The sequence below is a fragment of the Oncorhynchus kisutch genome, linkage group LG10 (assembly GCF_002021735.2).
Source record: "Oncorhynchus kisutch isolate 150728-3 linkage group LG10, Okis_V2, whole genome shotgun sequence".
NCBI classification, from domain to species: domain Eukaryota; kingdom Metazoa; phylum Chordata; class Actinopteri; order Salmoniformes; family Salmonidae; genus Oncorhynchus; species Oncorhynchus kisutch.
In genome coordinates this window covers 47,126,908-47,143,399 of record NC_034183.2, presented here as the reverse complement: position 1 = coordinate 47,143,399, position 16,492 = coordinate 47,126,908, and the positions used below count along the sequence as shown (strand labels likewise).

The 16,492-nt window shown below is 39.1% G+C and overlaps 1 protein-coding gene across 2 annotated transcripts; it reads left to right on the top strand.

The window, feature by feature from the left end:
- The first annotated feature begins 6,239 nt into the window (after positions 1-6,239).
- LOC109897555 (homeobox protein Dlx3b) lies at positions 6,240-14,274 on the top strand. Of its 2 annotated transcripts, none has more exons than XM_020492060.2 (3): positions 6,240-6,843; positions 9,894-9,916; positions 11,934-14,274. In XM_020492060.2, exons 1-3 carry the CDS (start codon positions 6,492-6,494, stop codon positions 12,252-12,254), a joined length of 696 nt encoding a protein of 231 aa, XP_020347649.1. In that variant the 5' UTR covers positions 6,240-6,491; the 3' UTR covers positions 12,255-14,274. The 2 variants fall into 2 exon arrangements, with proteins under 2 accessions (XP_020347649.1, XP_020347648.1); XM_020492059.2 differs by having other exon boundaries at positions 6,243-6,843; positions 9,894-10,078.
- Positions 14,275-16,492: the final 2,218 nt, after the last annotated feature.

The following is a 16,492-nucleotide window of genomic DNA, read 5'->3' as shown; positions in this document are numbered from 1 at the left end:
ATAGATGTTGGAAGGATGTGGATCTGTAATACAGGACATACGCAGTAATGAATAGGCTGTACACTATTAGCACAGCAAGAGGACTGGTAAGGACTGTATAAATATAAAGGACTGTATAGATCAAGACTATATAAGCAAACAATTATCATTATCTACTACCAACAGTAAATAGTAAACACACGTTACAACAATAACAACTCAGTTCTGCACGCACTCCTTCCCACAAGTCCCCTCAGAGGAGTGAACAGACACTGGCCTGTACAGTCAGAAGAGCTGTCAGGTGTCCTGCCCACTAACTATGTACCCCCTTAGCAACCCAGGTCACACATTGAGGCCAGTTTATTGTACCACTAGGGTTATGGGAAATGGAGTGGGCAGCTTGAAAGGATTGTGAGATGCTGATAGGTTACTGGCAGGGAATTCATAGCAAGGCTATTTGTACATATATATATATATGTATTCATTTGGACATTGAAGCTAAAACCTGCCGACCAATGTAAAATCCTGGAGCATAGAGCCAAATTAAAACCTTTAGCTTTACTTCCCAAATAAATACATAGGGGAGTTTAAATCCAGATGTCCTCCTCCCGTCATTTTACGGAAAATGTAATAATTAACTTCAAGTTAAAGGAAGACAATCACATTTTTTTAGGTCTGAGTTTTTTTTGCCTTTACTCTGTACCTACTTGACACCATCCCTCCACCTCCTTCTCTAGGTATATTGGACAAAGGCGAGGGTGTGCTGATCATCTTCGATGAGCCTGCAGTAGACACAACGTATGAGGCGGTCATGGAGACCATTCGGAACATGAGCAAAGTGGTGGACTCACTCTACAACAAAGCCAAGAAGCTCACATGGGTCAGCCAGTCCCCTGAGCCGTGAGCAGAATTGGAGTCTTATAGAATAAATGTATGTTGAATATGTGTCATAGGTATGTATGACAGCCCTGCTTTGGAAATTATGGGACGGTTTCCCGAACACAGATTAACCACGTTCAATTGAGTATGCTATTTAGTCCATGACTAGGCTTGATCGGGGTCCCTAAATCTGCTGCCCCAGCCTGCTAGTTAATATATTTTCCCTTTTGTCTCTTCCCAAAGAGGAGACCACCTGTACCCCAGCACAGAGCTTGTCCGGCAAGTTTGTGAAGCACTCCGGGAAGGGGAGAGAGGGCGGTGTTCGGACTCAAACAACCCAGCAAGCAAAAAAAACAACCGACCAACCCACAAACTGACAGGGATAGGCTGCCCCCCCACCCCCGCCCCTCTTCAATTCAGTCTGGGTACATTTAAAATAAAAAAACAGACATTCCAACTACTGGCATCTCCATCACAGGTTTCTATGTTCCTCGGCATCCCCCTCTTTGCCGACCATCAGGGAATCTTGTAAAAAATGAACAATAAAGAAACAAACATATACATAACATGCATGAAAGATCTCTGAAAGAGTGTAATTGGTGGGCTTACATTGCCTTAAGGTTCAGTTCTATTGCCAAACAACCCCTGGCCAACCCATATGTTTTCTTGCCTTCATCCCCCCCAACACACACAGATGGCAATCTGGGTCTGCTGGCTTTGTGCCAGAGTGGACAGATGAAACGGACCACTGTCCCTGCGAACATGCCACAGGAAAAGGACACAGTCATCGCCACACCGTTTTATAGTTCCCAGACCTGTTGTTTGAAAATCGTTCAAGCACTGAGTGTTTGTTTTATCCTGCCTGGGGAGCCAGGAGGGTGTGATTTTCCTTTTTGGGACTTTCCTATTTGTTCCATTTCAACAGGTTAGCTCAATCGAGAACATATAAAGTACCTGATATGATCTCTAATAGTATTTTAATCCAGGTGTAATTGTTTCCTTTCCCTGCCTCCAATTCCAGTTTGTACATAATGTTGCCAGGTGTGTGTCTGTCAGGCCTGCCATGCTAACACCCCGCCCATCCCTTTATTTTTATTACACTAAACGAGAATAAAATAAGCCCTCTGTGCTTTCGGGAGTGGTGGTGATTGACCTGGTTGTATGTGTTGTGACTAGCTGACAGGGAGTGCAGTGCGTTGGTTGTTTATTCCTCATGTATTTAAAAAAACAGGGCTTACAGTTAAAAGCTGTAAGGTTTGGGGACTACTTTTTGCAAGGACTACTAGTCGACCATTTCCCATGAGACAGAGAAAAGACAAGTGCTAATAAATATATTGAATGTCACAGCTTAATTTTCTGTTTGAAGGACCTAAACTAGATGGACTTTGCCTCGTTTTTGCCTATTACAATAATCAAGAAATACCTTGATTTGTTTTCAAATCTATCGTGTCTCTGTATATAGAGTTTTATCTTGCATATGTTATCAGGTTCAGCATATGTGCTACATTTATCAGGGTAAATTAATTGTTAAATTTTATTAAATTTTAGACAACTCAAACATAGGCAAAAGATGATTGAACAGTCAGAGCTGCAATGAGTCCTGGGTCTATTCACCAAACCATTTTACCCAGCTAGGGCATCTTAACATAGCCCAGCCCTATAGGGCCTGTCCTAAAGTGGTAAACCATATAGGGAACAGTGTCATCTGGGACAGACACCAAAAGGTGCACAGGTTACATCTGAATGTCATCATGTAGCTACACTTATCAGACACCAGGGAGCGCTATTGGATTAGAATTTTCACAAGTTAAATTGTTTTGTAGTTGGGTCACAGATGAAAGGGGAAAATAATCTCTTTAGATTTACTAATTTGGTAATATATATGTCTAAATCCTTCACGCTCTGCTTGAGCCATGTTAACATTGTAATTGGTGTGTCTACTGTCTGACAAAAGTACTATGAAATAACAGGCTACATGCTTATTCAAGAAACATTTCACTCCAATCAGTTTGTCAAATGTTTTCCAACTTCAAAAATGGTCTAATCTAATCATGAATAAGACTGCATTTTATATCCCACCTAATTAACCTTTATGGAGCCACTTAGGGGTCTTGAAAAATAAACAGCCAGGCTAATCCATTCCCTCTTTTTAAAAATGATTTTCCCTCTTTTTTTATTTGTTCCCTCTCTTTCCCTCTCTTTATTAGCTTCCAAGGTTTATCCATTCCCTCATGTTTTATTAGTTCCCTCTTCTCTTTTAGGCTACCATGATGGTCCCACTTGGCCTATAACATATTGCAGCCAAATTGTAATTATATTTAATTACATGCTTCAAATGGTGATGACCACTGACCATTCAATAGCTTATTTCCATATGCCATAGAGTTTTTATATGCCTCTGAATCATAAGGGCAAATAATAGAAACGGGCATGCAAAATCACTCAGAGTGCAAATTTGGTGTAATGATGTGCTCTCATCCCTAGGCAGGAATTCTGCTTCATGACCTTAAATCTGTATTTCGGAGGAGTTTTTTTTTAGCTATCTATACCCTAGCCTGGCAAATATCCAATTGAACATATTGTAATTGCAACAAAGCAAATAGCTATCAGTGGCTTGTGTTAAATATAAAATGTGTCTACTCTGGTCTTGGCACGTGCGCTCCAGCCAACTACTGACAGATACAGTGCCTGTGCGGGTAGGCTAGTCGACATGAGATTATTATGGATAATAGCGAGAATATTTGTATTTGTCAAACGGCAGTCAAGCATCGATCCTCATGTCACACGAGATATTTATTGGAAACCGGCATAAAACGCATCACTGTGCACGTTCACCACTGAAGTTAATACATTTATTTAATCTGTAGCCTAACAAACTGCATGTTTTCACGAGTCATAGTGGGAGGACAACACACCATATCATCGCGTGACTCCCAAGTTTACTTAGATGTGATGGTTATAGGCTATATCAATATCTACGCATAAAGGCTTTCCGCCCTCATTTCGCGCATAATACGTCCCCCCTCCCCGATAATAGCAGTCAGTTAACATGACCTTTATGAATTCTGAGGCTTTTATGTGATTTATGTTTTATATTATTGGCCTACATAAATTCTTCAAAATTCACAAAAAGTGATGTTAGCTGTTGAGGATGATCTCATATACATTGAACAAAACGGGATGTATTTTGCCATAAGAAAATAGGGGGGTATATTCAAAATAATTTGTAGACAAATATTTTTTATAGTTGTAGGTAAAAGTGTCAATTAAACTTATCATGGTGGGAAAAGGGACTGGATCTCCCTAGGGGTTAGGGTTAGGCATGAGAACCAAGGAGGGTTTAGGGTTAGGACTCAGGCCTCAGGAATGGTTGGGGTTAGGTATGGAGGCCAGAGAGGTTAAGGTTAGGATTCAGGTCTCTGGGGTGGTTATGGTTTGGTTTTATTGGCCAGAAAGGTTATGGTTGGGACTCAGGTCTCTGGGGTGGTTAGGGTTCGGCACAGGGGCCAGAGAGGTTAGGGCTCAGGCCTCAGGAGTGGTTAGGATTAGGCATGTGGGTCAGAGAGGTTAGGCTTAGGGCTCAGGCCTCGGAGGTGGTTAGGCTTAGAATAGTTACAGACAGTCCTTCAAAAGGAAAAGTCTATATACTAGCGGATGATAACTACAAGACCTATACATGCATATTTATGTAGATTTATATTTAGAGATCCAAGCTGGTTTCAGGGCATTTTGTATTATTCTGTATGCAAATCTGAGATTTAGTATGCTATGTTTCATATGGTATGTATACATTTTTGGATTCCGTCACCCATTTACGTTATGAATTACAATTCGTATTATATCTTACAAACTTACAAAATGTATGATATGTTACGAATTCTAGCTAGGTGACCTAATGTTAGCTAGCTGGCTAACTAGGCTATGGGTTAGGGTTAATTTTAGGATTTAAGTTAAAGGGTTAAAGTTAGAGTTAGGGAAAGGTTAGCTGACATGCAAAGTAGCTAAAAACTAGTAAGTAGTTGAAGTTGCTCATTAGCTAAAATTGTCTGTGATGAGATTCAAACTCCATACCAAATGTCACATATCACACGAATTTGAATGTACCAGATTTAAAGTTACTATGTTATGTCTAGTCTATGAGACCATGATGGGAGAGAGGCTACATAAATCCACAAGGAGTTCAGGAGTAATTTATATGAACAAAAACCAACGATTTAAGGAATAAAAAACAGAGGGAATGGATAATAAAATAGAGAGAACAAATCAATAAAAAACAGAGGGAATGGATAAAATCCGAGGGAACTGATTAGCCTGGCTGTTTTAACCCCCTATCACGATCCCCAAGGGGCTCTGTACAACATGGTCCACTGCTAATAGACAAAAGTTAAAAACGTTCAACCATGGAAGTTAAAAGAGGAAAGCGAAAGTTGATGTTTCTTGTTTTTACACACCTTCATGAGAGTTTCACTTGGTTTCACTTTCACTTATCTATAGGGTATATGAGTTAATTGTGTTTTGTATGAGTCATTTGCTGCATATCTGATAATAAGCGAAGTCGAATTACACACACGTTACCTTGATTTATCCAAACCTTGGTGTCATTTTGGAGGATGTGCATGGAATGGCCGGCCACGTCTTGGGTTTCCACTAGTTACCACAGTCACAAAGTCAGAATTGGCTTAGGCTTTCGTAAATATGAATGAAAACAAAAAGCGTTAGGCATAAGGTTTAGCAGTATGGTTAAGGTTACGGGTAGGTTTAAAATCCGATTTTAAGAAGATAAATGGTAGAAATAGGGGGGGTTTTACTTATTGATTGTGGTAACTAGCGATGACACAATTATAGGGCTGCTACACCTAGGGAAAGGCCTTAGGGCAAGTCACGAGCCAACCTAAAGAGGATTTAGTCTATCAAATTGATCCAAAAGCCCATGAATAAATAGCATAGGACCAAACCTATGCATATAGGGGCGGCAGGTAGCCTGGTGGTTAGAGCGTTGGATTTGTAATCGAAAGGTTGCAAGCTAGAATCCCTGAGCTGACAAGGTGAAAATATTTCGTTCTGCCCGAGCAAGGGAGTTTACCCACTGTTGCTAGGCCGTCATTGAAAATATGAATTTGTTCTTAACTGACTTGCCTAGTTATATATATAGGCTACGTTTTTTTGTTTGTATACACAACTCCACTGAAGAATGGTGCAAATCCTTGTTGCAGACAGACTAAACATGTAATAAACACATCCAACAGAAAATGTATCTTCTACTTTCAGAAAGGTTGTGGGACTGTGGTTCTGTCCGGGGGAGGTTCTTGAAATTTTCGAGTTTATCCCTCAGGGTAAACGAAGCAGAGGCTGTTTGGAACCAATGGGAATGAAGCATCCACTCCCCTCGCTCTGTAAATTTGAGTTCAATTGGGTTGGGTGCCGCCACAGTGCAGTGCAGTCTCGCCGAGGGACTTTGGATGGGCTCTGAGGATTTCGATGCTCCACAATAGGCCTATTGTTTTTGTTTTATTTCGGGAGTTGATGTTTTCTTTTCAAACTTCTTTTCAAACTTTCAACTTACTACGCATTTCTTACAAGTCTCCACACTTTCTGGAGGTTTTTATTAGGAGAGTGAAGGAGGGCGGAGCAGGATGAATGGAACTACTTCTGAGAAGGCGGCATCGAGCCTGTCGTCTGATCCCCACGCCACAGTGAGCTGTCACCCTGGCTCCAATGATTTCCCGACGCTGCCAAAGTCTTCTCCCATGGACATGGGGTTCTACAGCGGCCAGACGATGCACAGCCACCACGGCTACTACCCCAGCCACGGCCAGTCCTACTCGCAACCAATGAAACCATACTCGTATCATCACCATTACAATCTCCATGGGATTGGGGTATCGGGGGCCTACATTGCAAAATCGGAATACCCGTATCCCCCTTATCCCCATAAGCAATACGCTCATTATACCCGGGACATACAGTCACATCTCCAAGATATCGGTAAGTTTTACGCATGAGACGCGTTGCCATTTTTGGTGAATAAAGAGTTGTCTCGAAGTTATGTTTATTAATAGTTTATTAATAGTGTCAATGTGGCCCATGTTAAATTAACCATCCCAAATGCGTAGGCTATCGCTTATCGACGAGGACCAACCTTTATGCCACATAATTTAAATGGGCCTATTTAAATTGATATGAATCGAATTTACATTTGGTCAGCCTAATATTGGTGTTGGGCATTAATTTGGGGGGAGTTCAAAGGTTTCGAAAATAGTATACGTTAGCGTAGCCTACTATTGATTTTTAGGCCTACCTACATTATTTTACATACATGATTATTTTGTGCATGTTTATTTATACAATAATTATTATTCAACATGTCCTCATGTGGGATATGAACTCAATACCTCTTGGTTCATGGCGTTCATAACTGAAAAACTTTCAAATGTTGTCACATGTAGCATGGTATCACGTAGAAATTTTGCCTCCCCAAATTGTCAGATTTATTTCATATAATATGTTTTCATGTGTGCTGAAATGTTTTCACATGTGTACTTTCATGTTATCACGTGTTGCTTTTACTTGTTTCACATGTTATCACATTTACTTCACGTGATACAAAAAATCTGCAAGGATATGCTATGCAGAAACATATTTTTTTGCTATTCTGCTTTCTAGGCTGCAAAGCTAACAACATGTGATATGTGACAACTTTTAATTAAAATAAAATGAGCTAAATCCTACCCCATTTTGTATTTTTGTAAAAAATAAAAAAAAAGTCTTAAAGGTACCAAACAGTCATTCTAAATCCCATGTAAAATAGCATTTTGAGTGACTAAAATATTACCCATAATATTAGTTTTGAATAGAAATGCTCAAAATTAGCTCATAGCTAACCACTAGGAAGTTTGAGAAGACAGGCGAGTGGGCGGGGAGCATATATGAGAGCTCTCAAGCAACTTGGTTGCACTGAGCAGTGTTGCAGTAAAATCATCTCAAGCAAATTTGGTGATATACAAAGCAATGATTATATCATTATATACATTATATATATATTATATTATATAGCAATGTATATCACCAAATTTGCTTGATGTCAAAAATGTTTTATACATTTCCCGTTTGGCATGTCTCTGATGCGGTTCACAGGCAGCACTAACGAATGTCTTGACTTGACAACTGCGTCAGAGTTTTGAACGACCCTTCCCTCTCTTTTGTTCCATGATGGCTGAAGACAGTAGTTAGCTAACACCAGACACAGATGAAAATGTAAACATTGCCATAGATGAATATGGCAAACTTTTAATTATATTTGCTGATACCCTACCACCAAATTTTGGCACAGTAAAGTAGCTATCTAGCTATATAAACCATGTGTAGCCGATGTAAAATGTTAGCGGGGTGCGCGCTAATAGCGTTTCAATCGGTGACGTCTCTCGCTCTGAGACCTTGAAGTAGTTGTTCCCTTTGCTCTGCAAGGGCCGCGGCTTTTGTGGAGCGATGGGTAATGATGCTTCGAGGCTGGCTGTTGTTGATGTGTGCAGAGGGTCCCTGTTTTGAGCCCAGGTACGGGCGAGGAGAGGGACGGAAGCAAAACTGTTACATTGATGCTGTTGACTCGGATCACTGGTTGCTGCGGAAAAGGAGGAGGTCAAAAGGGGGCTGAGTGTAACCAATGTGAATTGGTTAGCGGGGTGCGCGCTAATAGCGTTTAAATCAGTGACTTCACTCGCTCTGGGACCTTGAAGTAGTTGTTCACAAAAGGCTGTGTCTTTTGTGGAGCGATTGGGTAACGGTAATTCAAGGGTGGCTATTGTTGATGTGTGCAGAGGGTCCCTGGTTCGAGCCCAGGTAGGGGAGGAGAGGGATGGAAGCTATACGGTTACACAGGCCCATTTGCAACCACGCCTTCTCCGATGTTGGTTACAAGGTGGTACTTATTTAAATTAGGTAATAGAAAATTAAGGTTATGAGACCCTATCACCTTAATAATCCCGCCTCCTGAACCAATTGTTTGACATGGGGGAGGGGACCAGTAACTTTATGATCAAACTTGATCAATGTAGAAGCAACAGTCATACTTTTCATACATTGGTCATCATACTTGATCTGGTTTCATCCAAATATCATTACATTTCATGAAATACATGATTTTGACTGTTCTTTACCTTTAAGATGAGCTCCCAGGGAATAGTGTATTATATAATTTTTATCCTAAAATTCTAATTACCCATTGGGCCTAGTCTACTTTGATTGTTTTGCAATAACACACTATGCTATTAAGCTCTTAAATAATATAAATTGTTCATATGGCCTAGAATGAAAATGAAAATGTAGCCTATTCTATAAACGCAAAAGATTTCCTTATTTTTTCCAAAATTGGTTTTGCAAAGCAGCTGAAACCTTCACATTTGAGAGAGAACTACTATTGTGTTTGCGTTGTCATTGGTAATTTTAGTGTTAACAATGTTTAGGTATCCAGGCCCTATAACATACCGTTTAGCTGGTAGCATTGACATTCCAGGAAGAATCTTTCTTAGCCCAGGGCTAAGCCCAAAACCACATGCATCAACATGAGGTGTCACGACATGTCAGTCTGGCACACATTGGTTTTTGGCTCAATAGCCTGTCTTAGAGTTTTGACTTGATCACTCCATGTGAAAACACCACAAACAATACATGACGGCTAAATAGCCTATATACTCGATGCACCAATCATCTTCTCTCATTAGTGACATCTCCCATTATAGTGTGAGGGGCATTGTAATATCTTGGACAGAGACATTTTGTGCACCAAACCCTGTTTAGGCTATTGAGTAAAGCCTATTTCAGAGCTGGTAAAAACAATGTAAGGCATAATCATATATTTTTTAATGATGTTTACTTATGAAATATATCATAAATTAATTAATCTGTTATCATAATACTTTTTTTCTGTAGGCATAGGCCTATAGTCTACTGTTGAAGCCCTCTGTAGTCTAGTGTAAATGTATGAGCCCCTCAAGTCCTTTAGCCTACTAATGCTCTGTTGTCATTTTTCATTTTTTTAGCGAAAGAGGAACCAGAGCCTGAGGTGAGAATGGTCAACGGAAAGCCTAGAAAAATCAGAAAACCTCGCACCATATATTCTAGTTACCAGCTCGCTGCGTTGCAACATCGCTTTCAGGGAGCTCAGTATTTGTCTCTTCCTGAGAGAGCCGAACTAGCGGCTCATCTCGGCGTGACACAAACACAGGTGAGGAAGACACATACCACTGTTATGACACGCTTTGAGAGATTAAATATCTCTACGATTTATGTTCTTTTGTCTAATAAAACCATGAACTATGCTGGCATCTTTTTGCATACTGTAATTCTACACTTAGTGAATCATCTGAGACGTTATAGGTTTTTATCGCTTTTAATTTTCAAAAGTATTTGGTACATTTTCACAACTCTTAGTACAAAACAGATGATCAAAAAGGCAGTTGTTTTAAACTCTTAGCACATGTTCAATTGACTTAATACAACATGCAAAATCATAGTCACTTTTTCACCAAACTTAATTAAATGCTGTTTTTTAAAACCTTTATTTAAGTAGGCAAGTCAGTTAAGAACCAATTCTTATTTACAATGACGCCAGCCAAATCCAAACAATGCTGGGCCAATTGTGCACCGCTCTATGGGACTCCCAATCACATCTGGATGTGATACAGCCGGGATTCAAACCAGGGACTGTAGGACACCTCTTGCACTGAGATGCAGTGCCTTAGACTGCTGCGCCACTCGGGAGCCCAACTTAAACAGTGTTTAATCTAGAAATACATGTTCATATAAAGTAATTTCCTTTCACAATGCAATACTCACATTACTTTTGATATGATTCACTTTTCTTTTGTTAAAAGACATGTTACTATTACTTAATCTGACTGTTCTTAATTGATGATGCTTCTACACCTGCATTGCTTGCTGTTTGGGGTTTTAGGCTGGGTTTCTGTACAGCACTTTGAGATATCAGCTGATGTACGAAGGGCTATATAAATAAATTTGATTTGATTTGATGATCATTTAAATATTTGGTAAACCTATAGATTGTACACGTAAACTGGTTTGTCTACTACAGATTTTGAGAATTACATATTAAAAAGTATGTCTGTAAAGTATAAACATAAAAAATATGATACTACTATGTACTACTATGACATTGACTCTGATTTTACTTCACAGTAAGTAAAAAAATAAATCTGATCAGAGATGCACTGTATGTAACAAAAGTGTAGTGGTCATGTACACAGATTAGCTAATGTTACAGCAGTTGAATGAAATGCTTGTGTTTCTAGCTCCTACAGTGCAGTAATACAATATCAATACAATACCAATGCATAAATAATCCAGAAAGTCCAAAACAAGAAAGAAATGCATTCCCTATACAATAAACATGTATCCAAAATGAAGTTTGCCATGACAAAAGGTTTTTCCCCAGGTACATGAACAATGAGAATAATTACTGCAAATTCTATGGCCAAATGCTCAAGACAGGCTTAATGCAAACTAGTGTCTGCTAAAACATATTTCTTTCATTTCTTTCATTTGATTACATTGTGAAGATGTCTTCAATCATCATACCTTTGATCACACATGGGATAGAAATTATGGAAATTTGTTGTTTAGTCAATTTTAATGGGTAGTGCAAGTGTATAGCTTAATGTGGAAACAGTGTCATGTACTGTTATTTACAGTACTGGAGCATACTACATTCAAAGTACAAATTTGAAACATGTATCTTACAATTCACCACATACTTGTACATTTTTTACCAAAGCGATAAAAAAACAGTATTGTTTATATTATATTTCAAACCACCGGGTTTATTAACCTCTTCCTGTTTGTTTTCATATCTGATAATTGATAGCTTCATTTATGGATCTAAGTTTGCATCTGGATTCCAAATTTCAATGCAATATAATTAGGTATATTCTATTCTAATAAGGCATAGGGTGTCAATACGAAATTACAAAACTTTGCTAGATAATATATTTTTAACTCATACCTTCACATTTTCTTGTACAAACATCCCAAACAACCTGTGGCTCAAATATTTTTTCTTCCAGGTCAAGATCTGGTTCCAGAATCGGCGTTCCAAATTCAAGAAGCTGTACACATACGGGGAAGTTCCACTGGACCACAGCCCAGGAGCCAGTGACTCTATGTCCTGCAATTCACCCCCGTCCCTGGCCATTTGGGACAGTAGTATACCCACAGACCCTGCCACTAGAGAGCAGGCTCCCCAGCCCTCCCTCAGCTCCACTCTATGTTATGTGGAGGACTACACTAATCACTGGTATCAACAGACCTCACAGTCACGTTCACAGCACTCAGGACTGGTTCTTCAGCACACAACACCACCAAAGAATATGGGGGCGGTGTACTAATACAAAACGTATCGGAACAAACTGTGGTCCAACAACATGGCCACTCATTGGAAATAAAGCCCAGAGGGCTGTGATGGGATTTGTGTGCCAATACAGAGGGCTGGAGTTCACGGACAAGTTGGGAAACATGGACAAGGACTTATTGTCTCTGTTGTTCCTTTTGGATTCAAAACAGAGGAACTGTATACAAAACGAATGGACAAATCCATGTTCTGTTTAGATGGATGTTTAGAGTGATGAGTTGCTAATATTATCAGTGGCTCATTTAACTCTGTTGGAGAGATTTGATATGAGAATGGATGGAATAGCAGCCTATTTGGTGGCACTTTCCTTTATAGTGGCCCACTGTGGGACCACTGTGGGACCATTAAATGAACATATTCTTTGATCTACAGCTATTCAAATATATACTGTCAGTGCATTCAACACCCTTTGTTTCTTCACAATATGAAACACCCACAGATACATGGAAGTGGTGTGTACCATTTTCATACATTCATAAATTATACTTACCATTTCTTGCATTTATATAGATGTAATTAAGGCTCAATTCACATATTGAGCCATACAACATTTTATTACACAATGGTTCAAAACAAAACATCTCTTGGAAGTTGCAGAGAACTATAGGAAATAAAAATTTGTATTTGGTACTTTGCATTTGCAATAGATTTTTGGTAAAAGCCATAAACTCAGGTTGTTATTTATAATGTAGCCTATTTTATACTCTATTGATATGTTAATAGAACTTCAATGTGAGAACTTAAAACATCTAATTGTGACACTTTGGTGCCTGAGAAACACATATTTTACAGTTAGTCTTTTGTGTGAATAATAAAGTTTTTGTTTTTATTAATTATATTTACACCAATTGAAATGATGTAATATTTACACACACATGCACACACACAGATGTAAATAACCCCTTGAGATAACATTCAAATCTTGTTTCCATAGACTTCTTTATACAAATTATCCTATGAAACAGTTGTAAGGACAAAATGGAATGGAAGAAATTATATATTAACAGTCCAGACCAATAAATATATAGGCGCTTAGAGCTTGATCTCTATTGAGATGGAATCACATTATATATATTTTTTAAATTATCACTTTGGTACTACTTTCACAAGTATGTGGTGAATATTTTAAACTTTAGCACAAAAACACTTGCAACACAGCCAGTCTTACATTCAAAACCTTTCATAGTGCATTCATTTTGTTTGTAAACATCTGTCACCACACAACCATATATCTAAAATATACGTTTACTGTGAAATATAATTAGTACATTGGTTTAATCACAAAAACACAACATAATGATATATTCTCAATTGAGTTATTTTAACAACCATTTAATCCAATACCAAAACTTGTCCTTTGAATGTAGTATGCTACAGTACTGTAAATTACAGTACATTACACTGTTTTACATTAGGCTATAGACTTGCACTACCCATGAAAATTGACTGAACATCAAATTTCCATCATTTCTATCCCATGTGTGATCAAAAGTGTGATCATTGAAGACATCTTTCACAATGTAATCAAATGAAAGAAATGAAAGAAACAATCTTTAGCATAAACTAGTTTGCATCAAGCCTGTCTTGAGCATTTGGCCTTGGCCATAGGTTTTGATCGAAATGGCAGTAAATATCCTCATTATTCATGTACCTTGGGAAAGATCTTTCGGTCTAAATTGGTCTGGATTGGAATCATTGCATGCCTCCTCTATAGCCAGAAGGAGGGTGGTACGCTCATGGGGATGGCAATTATACGTCTTCCATCTGTATTGTAGACATGTATTGTAATTTGCAGTACTGTACTTATGTATTTGCAGAAGTCCTGTATGTGGCTCAGTTTATTAAAGCCTGGTACTAGCAACACCAGAATTGTGTGTTCGATTCTCACTGGGGTCACATACCAAAATGTGTGGACTGTGTCTGCTGCATAAATGGCATATACAGTGGGGCAAAAAAGTATTTAGTCAGCCACCAATTGTGCAAGTTCTCCCACATAAAAAGATAAGAGAGGCCTGTAATTTTCATCATAGGTACACTTCAACTATGACAGACAAAATGAGAAAAAAAATCCAGAAAATCACATTGTAGGATTTTTAATGAATTTATTTGCAAATTATGGTGGAAAATAAGTATTTGGTCACCTACAAACAAAGCAAGATTTCTGGCTCTCACAGACCTGTAACTTCTTCTTTAAGAGGCTCCTCTGTCCTCCACTCATTACCAGTATTAATGGCACCTGTTTGAACTTGTTATCAGTATAAAAGACACCTGTCCACAACCTCAAACAGTCACACTCCAAACTCCACTATGGCCAAGACCAAAGAGCTGTCAAAGGACACCAGAAACAAAATTGTAGACCTGCACCAGTCTGGGAAGACTGAATCTGCAATAGGTAAGCAGCTTGGTTTGAAGAAATCAACTGTGGGAGCAATTATTAGGAAATGGAAGACATACAAGACCACTGATAATCTCGCTCGATCTGGGGCTCCACGCAAGACCTCACCCCGTGGGGTCAAAATGATCACAAGAACGGTGAGCAAAAATCCCAGAACCACATGGGGGGCCTAGTGAATAGTGCAGAGAGCTGGGACCAAAGTAACAAAGCCTACCATCAGCAAGGACATTGAAGATGAAACGTGGCTGGGTCTTTCAGCATGACAATGATCCCAAACACACCGCCCGGGCAACGAAGGAGTGGCTTCGTAAGAAGCATTTCAAGCTCCTGGAGTGGCCTAGCCAGTCTCCAGATCTCAACCCCATAGAAAATCTTTGGAGGGAGTTGAAAGTCCGTGTTGCCCAGAAGAGCCCCAAAACATCACTGCTCTAGAGGAGATCTGCATGGAGGAATGGGCCAAAATACCAGCAACAGTATGTGAAAACCTTGTGAAGACTTACAGAAAACGTTTGACCTCTGTCATTGCCAACAAAGGGTATATAACAAATTATTGAGATAAACTTTTGTTATTGACCAAATACTTATTTTCCACCATAATTGTCAAATAAATTCATAAAAAATCCTACAATGTGATTTTCTGGATTTTTTTTCTTCTGATTTTGTCTGTCATAGTTGAAGTGTACCTATGATGAAAATTACAGGCCTCTCTCATCTTTTTAAGTGGGAGAACTTGCACAATTGGTGGCTGACTAAATACTTTTTTGCCCCACTGTTACAGTACTCACTTACAGAAAAATGACGTGATTTCAAGTTTTGCACATGCAACATTTTATTTTTCATCTGAAATTTCAAGTGAAACCATGTGGTTTTGGAACACTTCACGTGATGATATTTTATATGAAGTTTCACATGTGGATATTTTTAACGAGATTTCACAGGTGATGCCCTGCAAACAGAAAATTGTGGTTAGGATGTCTCCGGAACGTCATGCAGTCACAGTGTTTTCAACTGACATATTAGGCACACTTTGGCTGTCACACCCTGATCTGTTTTACCTAATTATATTTACAGGTGTCGCCCACTATCCCCTTTGTATTTATATCTGCGTTCTCTGTCTGTTGCCAGTTCGTATTGTTCGTCAAGCCTACCAGCATTGTTCCCCCTTGCTCCTGTCTGCTTTTGCTCCTGTTTTCTTGCCCTGACCCTGAGCTTGCCTGCTGCCCTGTACCTTTGCCCCACCTATCTGGATTACTGACCTCTGCCTGCCCTTTGACCTGTCATTTTGCCTGTCCCTGACTTGTCCTTTTGCCTGCCCCTGTTCGAATAATAAACTTTTGTTCTTTCGACACTGTCTGCACCTGGGTCTTACCTTAAACGTGATATTGACATACATAATTACATTGTGAATGTTTAATTATACAATCATTTTTATTCAACATGTCCTCACCTGGGATCTAAACTCTTGGTTCATGGCATTCTGATCTTTCTGCTATGCCACCATGTGTGTCAATAGCTGATTTCACCTGTATTCCTACACTCTGGACTTCAAAGTAAAACTATGTTGCAGGAGGTTCAAGCCTGGGGTTGAGCATAGATATAAATTATGGTCTATGAGAGGTGCATCCCAATATGACACTGCTGAACCAAAAAATTATTTAGTACAGCACTGACTGTATTGCTGTGGTGATGAAAATAAAATAATTTAGAACAGCCCTGACTGTATTGCTGTGGTGACGAAAAACATTTTTTTTAGTACAGCACTGACTGTACTGCTGTTGTGGGGATAAGAAAATAATTCAGTCTGGAAAATTAGAGGGATA